Raw genomic sequence first — 15239 nt, forward strand, 5'->3', positions numbered from 1 at the left:
AGGAACTTACTATTACTCAAAGGTAAGGGATATAAGCACAGGAGAGCCTTACCCCTTGCCTGTCCCCTTGCACAGTACTATAAGCATGTTTGTATCATTGCGACTCTCAGATTCCTTAGGGAAATGTAGCTTTTTTCCTTCAATCACTGCAAGCAGAGTGGGAGTAAGCCATGGAGCTGTTTATACCTCTGAGTACAGAGGAAGCAGGGGATGGGGCAGCAGCTCTGGAACAGATACCCTGGGTGGGAAAGTAGCCCAAAGACTGGAGGTAGCATGCAGCTTTCCAAGCCAGTCTGAGGAGTGACTTGCTTACCTGGTTTCCACCAGGCACTGCTCTGGGTCCCAGAATAGCCTAATTTCCTAGAGCTGTGTTATTGGCCGGCCTCTACCACCCTGCTTGGGTTTCTCCTACCAAGACTGGAAGGAGTCAGGTGCCTGTGGCAGCTTTACCCCCAAAGCCCAGCATGGTGCTGGGCAGCAGATACAGAAAACCAGCTCAGGTCCATGACTTCATGTTTCGAACCTGAGGCACACAGACCCAAAGCAAATGCTTTTCCCATGCTCTGGAAGTCTGCTTTGGCATCGATAAAAAAGATGTCGGCATCTTATCCTTGCATGTCTCCAATAGTCTGCTGGATCTGATTGACTCCTGTTCGAAGGAATCAAAAAAATCCAAATGACTCAAGTAGAAATTTGACCAAACTCAAAACCCAAGGCTTTAGAAAGATGAGCAAACAGCAGACACTGCACTTCAGCCATAAGGGAGGTGAGGACCTTTGGCTAACGTAGTGACTGCAGACTGCGATTATTCCATTTGGAGTTTTGGTGACATGTATAAACTGTTATGCTCATGTTTATAATGTCACCACAAACTGTCCCAAAAGAATGGCATTTGTTAATGTGAACAGTTGGGAGATATGCTTTCCATTCTGTGACTAATCTGGACTTTGAAACGTACTGCCAGCAGCTTCAAAAGACAGCCAGTTGGTGTGCGAATCAATGCCAGGCCTCGAGCAGAGATCTTAAGAAATGTGGCAGTGATATTTGCAGTGTGTGCTCAAAAGTAAATAGTTGATATCAAACTAAACAGACGTGTATTACTTAAATTGAGGTTATACCAGTATAACTCCATGCTCCTCCATGATGTTCATGGTTGATTTACATCATTCAGGCAAGAAGCTTTGGCCTTGTTTGGTGATAAGAACTGTTTTGCCCATAATGGGCAAACGAAGAGAGATTATGGAACTGTGATAAAGAGAAATCATGGGATCACTGGAGTTTAACTCTTGGATGAGGCATGCAGTGACCCTCTGGCTATATTCCCCTTCGTATCCTGCTGTGTTCTGCAGAAACAACCCTGTGATGCAGAGGCCAATGGTGAATGCAAGGTCTGGACCATGATGAGTGCAAGGTTTGAAGGAAACCTCTTCATGTGTGAAAGCAATGACTCACAACACAGCAAATGCTGTCTCCTTGGACATGGCTTCTTCATGCTGACTGAGATGAAGTAGTAGCATAGAAGTACATAGACAAGCCTAGCTCTTGCTGCCATTTAATTTCCTAGAACCAAATCAGCTTCATGGGAGCTAAAATCTCCACCAGAGTCTTAGCTAACATATCTGATGACTTAACTGTCATCCTACTCAAAACAAAGTCATTTTGCCAGCTGATATGGATTGCACTTGAAGCCTTTTTCTTCAACGGCCAAGGATATATCCACTAGAAAGAGGTTCCTGTGAAAAACAACCAAAATACAGGGTTTGTGTACGTAACAGACTTGAACCCAGATAGTTAACTCCCAATTAAAACCTAGTTTAATTTTTTGGGGCTCCAGCTTGGGAGCACATAGATCATGACTTAATTTACTTTGCTTTATGACTCTAATCTACTATTTCTTAATGTTTTTCTTCCATTTTTATGGGGGTTTTGTTGGGGTTTTTTTTTCTGCTTTGGAATTGTCACAAGGTTCTTGTATTTACTGATTTCTAATGGCATTAATCTCTCTCCTTTGTTTCTCTCTTTCAGTGACAATCTTTTACCCCCTGCAGTGACTAAAGCACCATGAACATTATCATTCAGTGTCTGTGTTATTATGCAGCAATGACTCAGTCATCATGTCAAGATGACGGAGACCAAAGCTTGTGGTGTCTGCAGAAGCTTCAGTCAAACAAATAATGGCAGTTTTCATCTGATCAAGACTCTAGCTCTATCTCTTGACTATTGTACTGGTTTTGGCTAGAGTTAATTTTCTTCACAGTAGCTGGTATGAGGCTGTGTTTTGGATTTGTGCTGAAAACAGCGTTGATAACACAGGGATGTTTTCGTTACTGCTGAGCAGTGCTTACACAGAGCCAAGGCCTTTTCTGCTCCTCACACCACCCCGCCAGCGAGTGGGCTGGGGGTGCACAAGGAGCTGGGAGGAGACACAGCTGGGACAGCTGATCCCAACTGACCAAAGCGATATTCTGTACAATATGATGTCATGCTCAGCAATAAAAACTGGGGGAAGAAGGAGGAAGGAGAGACTTTTGGAGTTATGGTGGTTTTCTTCCAAGTAACTGCTATGTGTGATGGAGCCCTGCTTTCCTGGGGATGGCTGAACACCTGCCTGCCCATGGGAAGTGGGGAATGAATTCCTGATTTTGCTTTGCTTATTAAATTGTCTTTATCTCAGCCCACAAGTTTTTGTGCTTTTACCCTTCTGATTTTGTCCCCCATCTTGCTGGGGAGGGAGTGAGCAAGCAGCTGTGTGGGGCTGAGCTGCTGGTTGGAGTTAAACCACAACAACTATAGATCAGAGGCTGCCAGGACAAACTGAAGAGCAATGCGTGGATTACAAAAGCATAGAGATGATAGCATCTGATTGATGAAAAGGCTGCTCAGTTCTCCTTCATTTTTTAATTCTTGAAAGGTACCAGGCAGAATTTATTATCTTCATGGCCCCATCTCTATATTAATCCCTGTCAAGAAGAAACTTTCTATTATATCCTATGCTAACACCAAAATACCAGAAAAAAAGACAGCAAGTTCTGTATGGGAGAATCCACATAAGGTACATTTGCTGAAAGATCAATAATATGCAAAACTGATGAAAAAAACTGCCCCCTTGTTATCACTTTAAGTGCAACAGAGAACATAAAAAAGTGATAAGGGTACCTGGGAGGGATCATCCAGCTAAACTGATTTCTGTTTTCTGCAGCAGAAGACAACTATGTAGTAGGTGTTTTGGATTCTTGTGAACTAGACACCTACTCCTTATGTCAGCACTCACCATGAACTACAAAATTGTAATGAAAACTTTAAAGCAGGTTACATTTTGTAGTAAAAGGTCAAAATGCACAGCTATAATGTATCACAGGGAGACAGCTGGGAAAACACGAGCCCCTGGCCTGTATCTCAGGCCCCTGGAAGAAATTTGCATATGAGATCATATCTTTAAAGAGTTTATTTGTTATCCCCAGATTTGCATCTTACAGTTTTGACCAGAAGCATGTGCAAATTAAAAGCATCCAGTTGTGTCTCTGTGTGTATGCACCCATATTCGTACGTGCAAATATTTTAGAGAGTGCAAGACCTCTTGTTTTTAAATCATCACTGATAATCTAGCAGTTGTTTATATTTAAATGAATAATGTTGCTAACCAGAAGGTTCTGCCTTCTGGAGCCCAGTAATTTTTTTCTGCATTAGGAACTCTCTGTAAATGATTAAGACTCTCTGTGGAAATGAAACTAGGAGAGCCAAGCGCGTGAGGTGCAGGAAGGAAAGCAAGGAACTCGCGTACAGCATCCCTCTCCTGCAGGAACAGCAGACTGGAAGGGCCTTTGGGCTGCCCATTCCCCTACAATAAAATCAAGTAATTCTTTTAACAGATGGATCAGACTTCATTCAAAATGCAGTCAGATCTTTTCTTTTTCCCCTCCGCTGTTGTTACTCATGTTAGAAGCTGTTCTGAAATGGCACTGGCTTGGAAGTGTCCTCATTTCCAGCCTACGTTTACCCCTGGCCTGCACGTGTGACACCAGGGTTCAACAACTGAGCAGGTTCACTTGGGTTGTGATATGGAGGAGCGTTTTCTGTGCACATCAAAGGAAGTGTTAGTTATAGCTAACAGAGGATTAATTGAGACAGGATGGGAAACAAGCCTGCCTTTGTTGGAAAGTGATGCTGGAGAGGTGCGTGCTGGAGGAGGCATGTCATTCCTCTCACGAGCTCCTCTCAGCTGATAAAGGGAGATTTTTATATAAAAGTTCTTTTTAGGATTTGGTAAATAATGTATTAAGCTGGCTACACTTCTGTCAGGATTTTGTGTATCTGATTTAAATGGAATCAGAAACAGCTCATTTGTACTCCAGCAAGACTTGTACTACAATAGCAAAGAGGGAATGAGCTAGCTATGCTTGGTTTGGAGGCGTGTGTGTGTACACACAGAGCGATCGATCTCTCCAGTGGTGCTCTCTGTGCCTTGTCCTGCAACCTGATGTAACACTTAACAGCACTCTTTACTCAGTTGTTCAGATAACTCCCTTTTGAGCTTGCTCTCGAGGCAGAGCTAGCTCCATCTCGCAGGACATGAACTGTTACAGTCCAGCTCCCCGTGACCTCGTGTCCCCTCCTTGGCTCTCGATTTAGGGGTCCAGGGAGCCACATGAAGCAGGGAGAGGAGCAGCACAACCTCTCAATGTGAGCCAGGCTGTAGCTTCTGGGAATTAATACACGTAGGCTTTGAGTGGTCTGGCTTGAACATTCCCTTGTACACCAGGACTTTGACAGGGTCAAACATGAATATCCAGAAAGCCTGCTCCTGGGCAGCAGTAGAGGAGTATCCCTGAGCACACTGCCTGTTTTGTGGGAGAAGCTGGTCAGGCAGTGCTGGCTTACCTCCTTTCTCCCCCCGAGGGACCTGGAAACTAGCAAAAGTTTATAATCCTATTCTTGCTTTTCTGGGTATGTCATTTCTATAGTTGCCATGGAGATGTTATGTGATGGTCCTTGAGAAAATGTTGAAATTTTTAGAGCCTCTGTTATACAGTCATTGGAGAGGTTTTTATTTGCAGTCTAACAGGCAATATTAAAAACTTGAAATGTCTTTGATTATGCAGCAAAGTATTCCAGGCTATTCACCTGAGGAAAAATCTGTTCTGCCCCTTCCCCATTCTTCCCCATTGATTTGTTTCCTGAGAATGAGAAATTGAAATTTAGAAGTTGGGCGGTTCGGTCGTAACTCTTCAAAGAGAGTTACCACTCATAATGCTTGTTAACTTTATAGTGAATGGATATATTTGTATATAACCTTAATGAGCATATCAAAAGTTACTTTAATATATTTCACAATTCATATTCTTCCTCCCTGTTTGTTATCTATTATGGACATTAATTAATCAGACTGATGAGTATAAATAAGATCTCATTAAAATGATTAAAGCATGGAGATGAATAGAAGGGTCCCACTTCTGTAGTTGCTTTATCCTCTCAAGTTCCCATACCTTTTGGTAACTTATCAGGCTCTCCTTCCAGCCTTTACAGATTGTGTCCTTTCTGGAAGAAGATACATTTTAAATTTGTGAGATAATGAAACGTAAAACCTAGTAAAGGCAAGGGTACTGTAATATTCATGAGATGGGAGCTTTATCTACTGTGGTCTGGAATCCAGCCTAGCTACCTGTGTAAAACCTACAAATGTCTTGTCTCTTCTCAAATTTATGCTGACTTAGTTACCAAGTTCTCCTCTCTTCTTCTGCTCCTAACAAAAGTGGTGTCAAATGTTTTAATTCTCTCCTTCTTGCAAATTGAACAATGTCCTTTTCCTTTTATGTCCTCTTATGTATTTTCATTACATGTTCCAACACTGTTAATTGGCCTTTTACTCTTATTTCAGGTGTCCTTCAGTTCTTCATACGGGCCTGAACCCATATATGAGTATACAGTTTGCACTATGAAAACCATTGAAACAAGGACCTTGTTTTCTTCATACATCTGTAGAGCACTGAGTACAGCCAAAGCTCTGTGAATAATAACAACTAAATGATAAGCCTCTCCTAATTCAACATGGGTAGCTCTTTGAAAAATATGTTTTTTGTTAAGGACTCTGAATTCCCCATGCTTCAGAGTTAACTCAGAATTGGAAGTTTAGGATGCATTTGTGTCCCCACTCTTTTTTTTCCCACAAGATTCATTGAGATCTGACAAAATCCTAATTACTGGAAAGGATTTGTAGTTTTTTAAGCAGTATATGTCATTACATTTGTTGGGAACACCTTTAGATCACAAATAAATGCAGAAATGAAGAAAAATAAGAGGAACAGTTTAACTAGCCTTGATGAGTGAGCTGACAACATACAATTGAAAAGATCAGTTTAATTTATAGGCATAGAAAGTTTCCATAAATAGTGGTCATATATTTTTTAGTCAATGCAAATTAAGTTAATCTTTCTAAGTTTTCATTTCACAGGCCTGGCAACTGCAGTTTAATGCATATTAGGAAAACATACATGGTAATATGGGTAAATTGCATCTCACTCTATAACTGAGTCTCCAATGCAGATTTTAGTCTGCAAGGGATAAATTTATTAGAATTAATGCCAAAGACTTAGATTTCAGCCTGGTTTTCATTTGCCATAAACCCCTTGCTTTTCTTTGACAATAAAAAGAGACCTTGCATGTAAAATGCCCTTTTAAAACACTGCCAGAATGATGTGAAAAGGCGTTAGGGTAAATAAGCATCAGGTCCTGCATGAGTGCTTGAAGCAGGACCATACGGAGCAATATGCCATATTGCCACTCATTTCTTTTAAACAGCAATATGTTGCTGCTCCACTTGGCAAATGGACACCTCCTGACCTCCTTCAAATCTCCCTTCCCCACGCCTGGGCTTGTGCTAGAGCCTTACGCAGCTGGGATGGGGGATGCCAGGCGACTGCTGAAGGTGCCTTGCTTGAGACGAATTTGCCTCTCTGCCCAAACTCATTCCCCCCAGCAGCCCCCTCTACATCACGTCCCCTTGGCCATCATCACCATGGGCAAACCCATGTGGGGCCACCATTTTAAAACCCTTGATGTGTCTTGTGAATTTTAATCTGCCTTTGGTGTTAAACATTGGCAGGTGCCTTATAAAGAACATAATGCTAATGGGGTATATTTTGGAAGGGTTATTTCAAACCTGGAGCAATGCCTTGCCAGCCTCACAAATAGTTGGTTTAATGCAAACAAGGCAGTGAGGGAATGGGGGGCCAGAGGAAGGCATTCTTCAAGCCCGCTTTCCCACCGAGGAAAATGTTGGCAGATCTACAGCCTCAGTCCATGGTCTGTGTGTTCAGGCACTATCTGGAAAGGAATGCAGAGCCAGCAAGTGACTTTCATGGCTTGTTCCAAACCATATTAAGGTGAAGGAATTCAAATTTCTGTTGTGTTTTTTTTTACTTTCTGGAAAACTTAAAGGCAGGATGTTTCTGTGACAAGCCTCATGCATTTGGAAGCACTGGAAGAATGCATCAAAAGTTTGAAATCTGGGGTCTGACAAAGTGTCCTGTACATTCAGACAGATGTTTTGGTGATGAAGGGACTTGCATTTTATGCCAACAGTTTTGAATATTCAAGGCTTTTTCCTGCAGAAGTCCTTAGTTGACTAAAGTAGCACCATAGCTCTGAAGTTGCGTCTGCAACTGAATTCCCTCATGGAGGTTTGTCTCAAGACTTGTGTGTGGGAAGCCCTGCAGTACTGTGGATGATATCACGACCGGATATCACAACTGGAAACTCTGTGTTCAGAGAGTATCATGTTTATTACTTATAAAACTGGCTGTTCCACCAGTTCTCTAACCTCCAAAGGATGTTGAATGGCAGACACAGCACAAATAATGAAGCCTTTTACATGACAAGATGGGAACAGTGGCCTTCAGGGCAATACAGCAACCATTCTAGTTTGATAGGGTGATCTATCTTCTCTTGCAGGTCATCTTTCATTCATGCATGGTTTTACTAGCCTGAGATATAGTATCCTATTTTTTTCTCTCCTGCTTTGAGCGCTGCTGTATATGATAGCTCTTGTGCATTAGAAATTGCCTGCTGATTTAAGATGCACTCTGATTTGTAAAGTTTGCAATCCAATTTTCCTCTTTACTGCATTTTTGTTCCCTGTTGTTTTCTTTAATTTTGACATGTCTGAGTATGAACCTGTACGAGACAGCTTTGCCATGCTATAGCTGCATGGCGTTACTGTACTTTCATCTCATCTCCCTGAATGGATCCATGTGATATTTGACCTTAGGGCATCGTACTCTGCTTTTAATCTTTAGGGGTCTGTCCAGCCCTGGGTTTCGAAGTATGGTGCTATCACCATATTGAACAGAGCTCATTAACACATGTCAGTCTGGAGCAGGCAGCGCAGTATATATGCCAACAGCAATGCTCAGGTGAAACATGTGGTCATTACGATAAAATGACCTGAGCAATGAGGGTAAGGTTTGAGCCCAGACTCCCATTACAAATTCACCTTGATCATACACATGCACTTTTTTTCCTTACGTGCAGACACAGGAGATTGCCTAAGGTGGGCACAAGGGAGTGTCACCTCAACAGCTTTGCATGTGTTTGTCAGGGCCCTGAAGGCACCCACAGCCCTGCCCATCCCTGCCCAGTCCAGGGCTCCTGCCCACACCCCAGGACGCCATTTCAGCCACCTGGGGCTGTCAGCCTCTGCTCCAGCAGCGCTGCAGCAGGGCCGGTCTCCAGCTCCCCACAGCCCTGCCCTGCCCGGCCATGGGTCCTGCGGAGCCGGGCCCAGCCGCAGGCCCTTGTCCCAGCCCAACCTCAGCTGAAGGAAAGACTCATCTTGGTGTCTCACAGGGAAGTAGGGAGACAATGATCACACATGTCTCGGTATTTTCTAGAAAATGACGAGAAGACTGAGAAGATCCAAGTTTTTGACCTGTTTTCTGTTCCTGGCAGTTTCTGGAACCTGTAAGCTTAACTTTTGGGAGATGGTTCCTGTTCAGACACAGGGTGGTCATCATGTCAGAAATCTTGTGTGTCCCACAAAGGATATCTGAGCCAGGGTCATGGGTACCTGAAAAAGCAACTGCCGTGGTATGAAAGCAGTTGCTATTCTGGAGAGGACACCAGTGATGCAGGGCATTGGAAAACTTCCTGCTGGAGTCCCTGCCCATGCAGTGTGTAAAGCCATCAAAAGGGCAGTTCATTCACAGTCTCTGGAGGCAGCTACTCAGGTCATCATCAGTACCCATATGCAGATCTCATTTTGCACCATTTTTCATATGAGAGATGGAACACATAGCCTCATCCTCTGCCCACCAGCTGCATGCAAGTTTTACCTCCAGAGCTGGATGGAGACCCTCCTTTGGGCTGGCTTGAGACCAACCGTGTTTCCTCCCTGGGGTGCTGGTTGTCTCCTGAGTCCTGCACAGTGTCTGTGACCCCCATCTGAAAGCTGGGAGCAAGGAGCTGCAAGGATTTATCCAGAGATGCAGCTGTAAGGGTAGGATCAGCCACTGAAACGAAAAGAGCCACAGAGAGACTAGGTTCTCTGGTGGGAGTAGTGTAGATATATCACAATTACTTATGTGAAAGTAATAAAACAATGGGGTAAATGAGGTGGCGGTTTCTGTTTTCTGTTCCCTGCTGTCTTCCTTTTCTTAAAACCTTCATGACAAGACTGACAAGGCCACTTCTCCACCCCCTCACAAGACAGCACGTTTTCATTTAAAAAGAACAAGTCTTTGGGAGCAAGAAAACAATTTTGATTTAACTGCTGTTTAGCTGCTGCATCTGCAGGATGATGAGGGCAGTGCAATAATCCCCCGCGAAGTGGTCAAACTTTGTGCAAGATGTGGTTCCACCAGCATCAAAGCCTCAGGAAAGAAAACTCATCCCCTCTGCTCCTGCAAGGCCCTGGGTTGGGGCCGTTTGACAGCATTTCCCCAGTGTGTAAGGAGGCTGCAAGGCCTCTCGTGTCCCTGCAACAGTTCATGCCTGATACCAGCAGAGATGATTGTGCCGAGGTGTGCCAAGACATCTTGTCACACACTCCCCACTGCTCCCAGTGAGTGGTATTCCCAGAGCATGGAAAATGCACTGTGCCTGAGAGCCCAGGACACGCTGCTGGAGCATCCGCTGGAGGACATTGGGGTGTGGGGAGAGGATGCAAGACAGGAAGGACCTCCAGTGGCCAGGCACCAGAAGTTGCGGGCAAAACTCTTGAGTAATGCTTCTCATTGAATGCTTCTTGTACACAGGCTGTGGCACTGGTGCTGTAATACTTAGCACAGAGGGTGTGTGAGGAAAGGGAACCCTCTCACCTCCTGCATTCCCCTCTCTGCATCCCCTTGTACCCATTAGTCACATCCTGGTGACACCTGGCAGTCGGCCAAGCACTTCATCCAGAGCAATTCTGTTGTCTGCTTTGCCTTCTGAGTCTAAGCCACTACAGAGATGCATGGGCTGGAGACAGTTGGATTCAGCTGTGTCTCTTAAATAAGAATATTATCATCCATTTGTAATAAGGCTGTTGTTTCTTCACACTTTTGGGGACGCTTTTTCCTAGCCTGCGAATTAATCTAGCCACAATTATAATCCCCCCTGTATTGTAATCTCCAAGGACTTGCTGGACCACATATTACTCTTTATAAATGTTAAGAGGCAACAGTCTCTGCTGCTGGTAAGCACTGCCTGTTTATAGGTGCCCAGGGACCTTAGAATCATAGACTCATAGAATCATTTAGGTTGGAAAAGACCTTTAAGATCATGGAGTCCTTGGAGAAGAGTCGTGAAAGCTGAGGCTGTGAGCACTGACCTGGCTGCTGCTTTACAGCTTGCAAGCAGTACTTATGCTGGGTTATGTTATCATGACCTTGTTTATACGAACTCACTGATAGTATGTTTGTCTTCTCTACAAGCTAATGTAGAGAATTACATTATATTACATCACAGCACCATACCAGTGACCTTGAATGGGTCTTGAATACACTTATGACAATGTACAAAGTGTTAAATTTTAGAAGCAGACAGGGAGGTCTACTGCATACCTGTTTGAGCTTGCTGAAATGGCATCTTTAAATGGCTGCTTTCCAAAATAATGAATCCTGCTTGAATGTTTTTAATTTCTCAGCTTCACAGAAAGTTTGCAAATCTTACTGAAAATTAGGCAGGCTGATTAGAAAAGAATTTGACGAAATAACACAATACATTAAAGAAACTGTCAGGAGACCTATGTTCTTGGCTGCCCTGTCAAATAGTGGATATGTTAACACGTCAGATAATTGTGTTCCAATATGAATGGTTTGACTGCTGTTGATTTTACTTCTGGATTATGTAATAAAACAGATCCTTTTTTTTTTGGAAAAGAATAATACATGTGTGTAGTGTTAAACTGAGACTTGTCTGGTTTTTTTTTTCTTTCATGAGATTTAAGAAGGTGTTCTACTAAAGGACAGCAAAACCACCTCCTGCACTGGGATGCCCTTTCTGTTCCCAGATGTTTACTATTTAAGCCCTAGTCAGCTGTGCAGAGATTTTTTTTTTTATCAGTTTACTCAGTGCAGCATGAACTCAATGACTGAAAAGTTCAATAAGTTGTTTCTGATTGGGTTACAATGTGCTATCAGAAAACCACCGTTATATTGTTCTTCTTAAACTAATAAGTATTTTTGTATTTCTTTGTTTTGTGATCTTACAGACTCAGCTCTTGGGAGTTTTACTTGCTGCTGCTTCAAATTTTCTGATTAGTGTCTCTTTGAATATACAGGTATGAAATTATTTTTCTTTATTTGGAGTTGTAAGTAACTTATGTTACAATTTGTTTGTATTATGAAGTTCAAAATACAAATTTTGTCACATTTAATAAATATTCGCTGTCTTTAACTGTAGTTTAACAGTGTTCTGCTGTAGCTGTTGGCAGTATGATAGCTCCCAACCTGTTCTGCGCTGTGATTCCCATATGGGAACAGAATGAAAATTCATAACTCCTCCTCCTCCTTGTAATGTGCCATAAGGAAATACCAGCTGCGACCCACTTGTGGTCCCACTGGACATCATGTAAGCCTGTCTCAGAGTATCCAAATCTAGAATGGAATTGACCACAAGGTCTTAGGGGCTGCTTAATGGAGCAATTAATGTAATTAAATGCATAGAGGCATAAAGTTTTTTGCAATACTGGGCCTCAAAACAACTTTGGCCAATTTTGTTTTCCTTTTGCAATGAGGATGAAATAATATGAATAAATATTGTTTTAAAACATAAAAGCAAGGGGAGGTGATGACCTTATAACTATAGCAAAAGGTTGTAGGATGAGATTTATAAAATCCTTTCTGTATCAATAATTAGAAAACATAGTCAGTAAAAAGTTAAATAATTTGTTATATTCTATATCTTGCAGACTTCATGGTATTTTTAGGTCTTCTAACAAAAATTCTTAAAGTGCAAAGGACATGTATATGTGAATTGTCCAGAAAAAGTATTTTTGCTAGCTTGTATTTTATGAGTTGTATATGTCTCATATAAATCCACTTCTTGCTTTTTCTGTAAAGGATGAAACAGAAAGCTGTGGAATATGAAATCTTCTATTCATAATAACCCCTTTTAATAATGCTAGAAGGTTCTAAACAATTCCCTTCTATTTCAAGTATCTCTAGCTGGAGAATCCCATAGAAGGAAACCTGTTTAGCCAGAGATGGCGTGCAAGTTGAGGTGACTGCTGCCTCACCAATATGAGTTCTGACCCGTTGAAGGTGACAGTTCTAGGAGCTCCATTTTAATGGAAAAACTCTTGTTGGTGAAGTGGAAATTCAGTCTAGCCCATATAATGAGGTTGTTCAGACTTCGTATCTTTTGTCTGCTGAGGGGACTGAGTGCCAAAGTGGATGCTTTGCCAAGACACATACTGAGGTGTGCAGGTAGACTTCTATTGACTTGTAATCATTAACAGCATTTACTGGATTTGAACTATGTTCCAGCTTTTTTAATGCTGTTTGGGAAAATCCAATCACTCTGCACTGCCATTTGACAGACAATTTCAACTGAAATTTTTACTTATCCTCTAAAGTAGATTTTCCTCTATTTAGTAACAATATCTTATAAATATGAATAATGACTTTCCCTATGTCTCAATATTTGTTTTCACACTCCTATTAGATGAATAGGCCAAATTTTATTGTTCTGTCTCCCTTTCTCACCATGCAGTCAGTCATCTCTCCTCTCTTCCCTCTAACTAGTTGTTAGCTAAAGAACAGCCCACCATTTGCAATGTATGTCAGTTGAATTATAAATGACCTCCACCTAAATACCATCCACACATATTGCTATGCAAAGAAGGCAGACAGCTGGAGAATGAAGCTGTAGGGGAGCTGCTGAGCTCACCCTCCTGTGTGTGTTGCACATTTTTTCAATCACACTGTGCCCTCAAGAGTTATTCCTACAAGCATCTGGGGAGAAACCAGAGCGCAGGATTCAGTTAAGAACTTGTCCCATTTGGTTTTCAGCAGAAACTTGGATTCTTGATTTTACAATATTGTTTCATAGCCATTTCTCTTTTGGGCTTTTTTGTTTATTTATTTATAAAAATGAAACATGCAAAATCCTGGATGCTACTGTGTATTGCTGGTCTGTGGCTCGGGGAATTTTGATTTCCCTATGCTTCCTTTCTCCTTGGAGGGCTAAACTTCTTCCTAGGATTTCATCCCTGAACATGTTCCACAGCATGAATCTGCAATAGTGTACTGTATCCTCTCAACAAGAGGAATGACTGAGACTATGGTCTATCACAGACGTTACTATTTGGCCCATACTCTGTAGCATAGCCTACAGAGTAGAATGGGAGTATGAGGAAAATTGTTTACAACTTCCCTGGGGCTCTGCAGGGGCACTTCCAAAATCAAATATTAAGTGATGGAGAAAAAAATTGTATTTTACCACCATTTATACTACAATAGTGGTACCATTCGGTTTCCAACTTTTTTGACCCATTTCCCTGTGCAGAGAGGCCAGTGAGGAATCTGACGAAGGAAAAAATATTCTGCAGAACTAATGTGGTAAACATGGCATCCTTCCCAATCACGACACCTTCCTGATGGAAACTGCCTGGACTCTGTTTCAGAAGACCAATGTGATCAAAGTTGAATTATCTTGTTATATACAGGTTCTTGCTGTACAGCCAGAGAGAAAACAATCACAACACATGTCAATAATAGCTTCTCCGTTAAGAAGAAGTGTTGATGAAGTATTACTTGAGCATATATTATACCTGTTGACACAGGTATAGCTGGTTTTCCTTCTGAAAATAATGCTTTACCTGAGATCTTCTCAGGAGATTGTAGCCAAATTCTAATTTTAGAGTCCTCCCTACAGCCGATGTGGTTAAGTGCTGCCTTTTTAATTTCGAAAGTGTATTTCTGGCTAGGATATGTATCATGGAGCAGGAACACCATGTTGTCTGGTCTTTTTCTCCCAGTTAGTTGCCACAGTTCTGATTCTGCACCATCTCTTGCCTTTTGAGTGCTGCCAGATTCACAGCACAACTGTTGAGTTTGGCTTTGAGAGAAGAACAGGGGTGAGCAGTGACAGTTAGGAAGCACTAGCTAGTATTCACTTAATATTTTTCAGTTTTATTCAGAGGTCTAATTTTTCAGTCATTTCCACCATGGCTAAGAAAGCACACATCTGAAGCAGCACTGAGTTAACGCAATGCAGTGTGTCTGCAACAGCAAGCTAAAAGTCGTTTAAAAAGAAAACCTTGACGCACCTGGAATTTGAAGTTGACAGCCCCCTTAATTATTCCACTTTTCTCAGACATAAGAACACAATGGAAGTTTTTCTTTTCATGCCTGATCCTAACAATTAATTTTCTAGAAATGCGCTCATCTCCGACTGGCTTGCCAAACAGACCCGAAGCCCTACTACACAAGCAAACTATGGTGGTGTGGGATTACCCTCCTGGGACTTGGCGAAGTGGGCAATTTCACAGCCTACGGATTTGCCCCCATTGCCCTTGTCGCTCCACTGGGATGGGTATCTGTCATAGGTGAGAGTTTTGCCATTTCTTGCTTGGGTATGTACTTTAATCAAACGCTTGTTTGTGACTAGAGGAATAATACCACAGGAACTGCAGCAGGAACACAAGGGGAAAATGTTAATGTTGTGGTTTGAAAAGAAATTATTCATATAATTACATGAGCTGACAGTTTAACACAAACCCTCTGCTTAACTCAGAGACTTCTAATATCTTCCTTTTTCCC

The 15239-nt window shown here is 42.2% G+C and overlaps 1 protein-coding gene across 1 annotated transcript in view; it reads left to right on the forward strand.

The window, feature by feature from the left end:
- The window catches only part of NIPAL2 (NIPA like domain containing 2), a 50808-nt gene that overhangs the window by 4650 nt on the left and 30919 nt on the right, over positions 1-15239 (forward strand). The window contains exons 2-3 of the mRNA XM_075747087.1: positions 11687-11755; positions 14854-15025. Of these exons, the coding sequence (XP_075603202.1) occupies positions 11687-11755; positions 14854-15025 (241 nt within the window). The remainder of the gene's footprint in view (positions 1-11686; positions 11756-14853; positions 15026-15239) is intronic.

The sequence above is a fragment of the Balearica regulorum genome, chromosome 2 (genome assembly GCF_011004875.1).
Source record: "Balearica regulorum gibbericeps isolate bBalReg1 chromosome 2, bBalReg1.pri, whole genome shotgun sequence".
NCBI lineage: Eukaryota > Metazoa > Chordata > Aves > Gruiformes > Gruidae > Balearica > Balearica regulorum.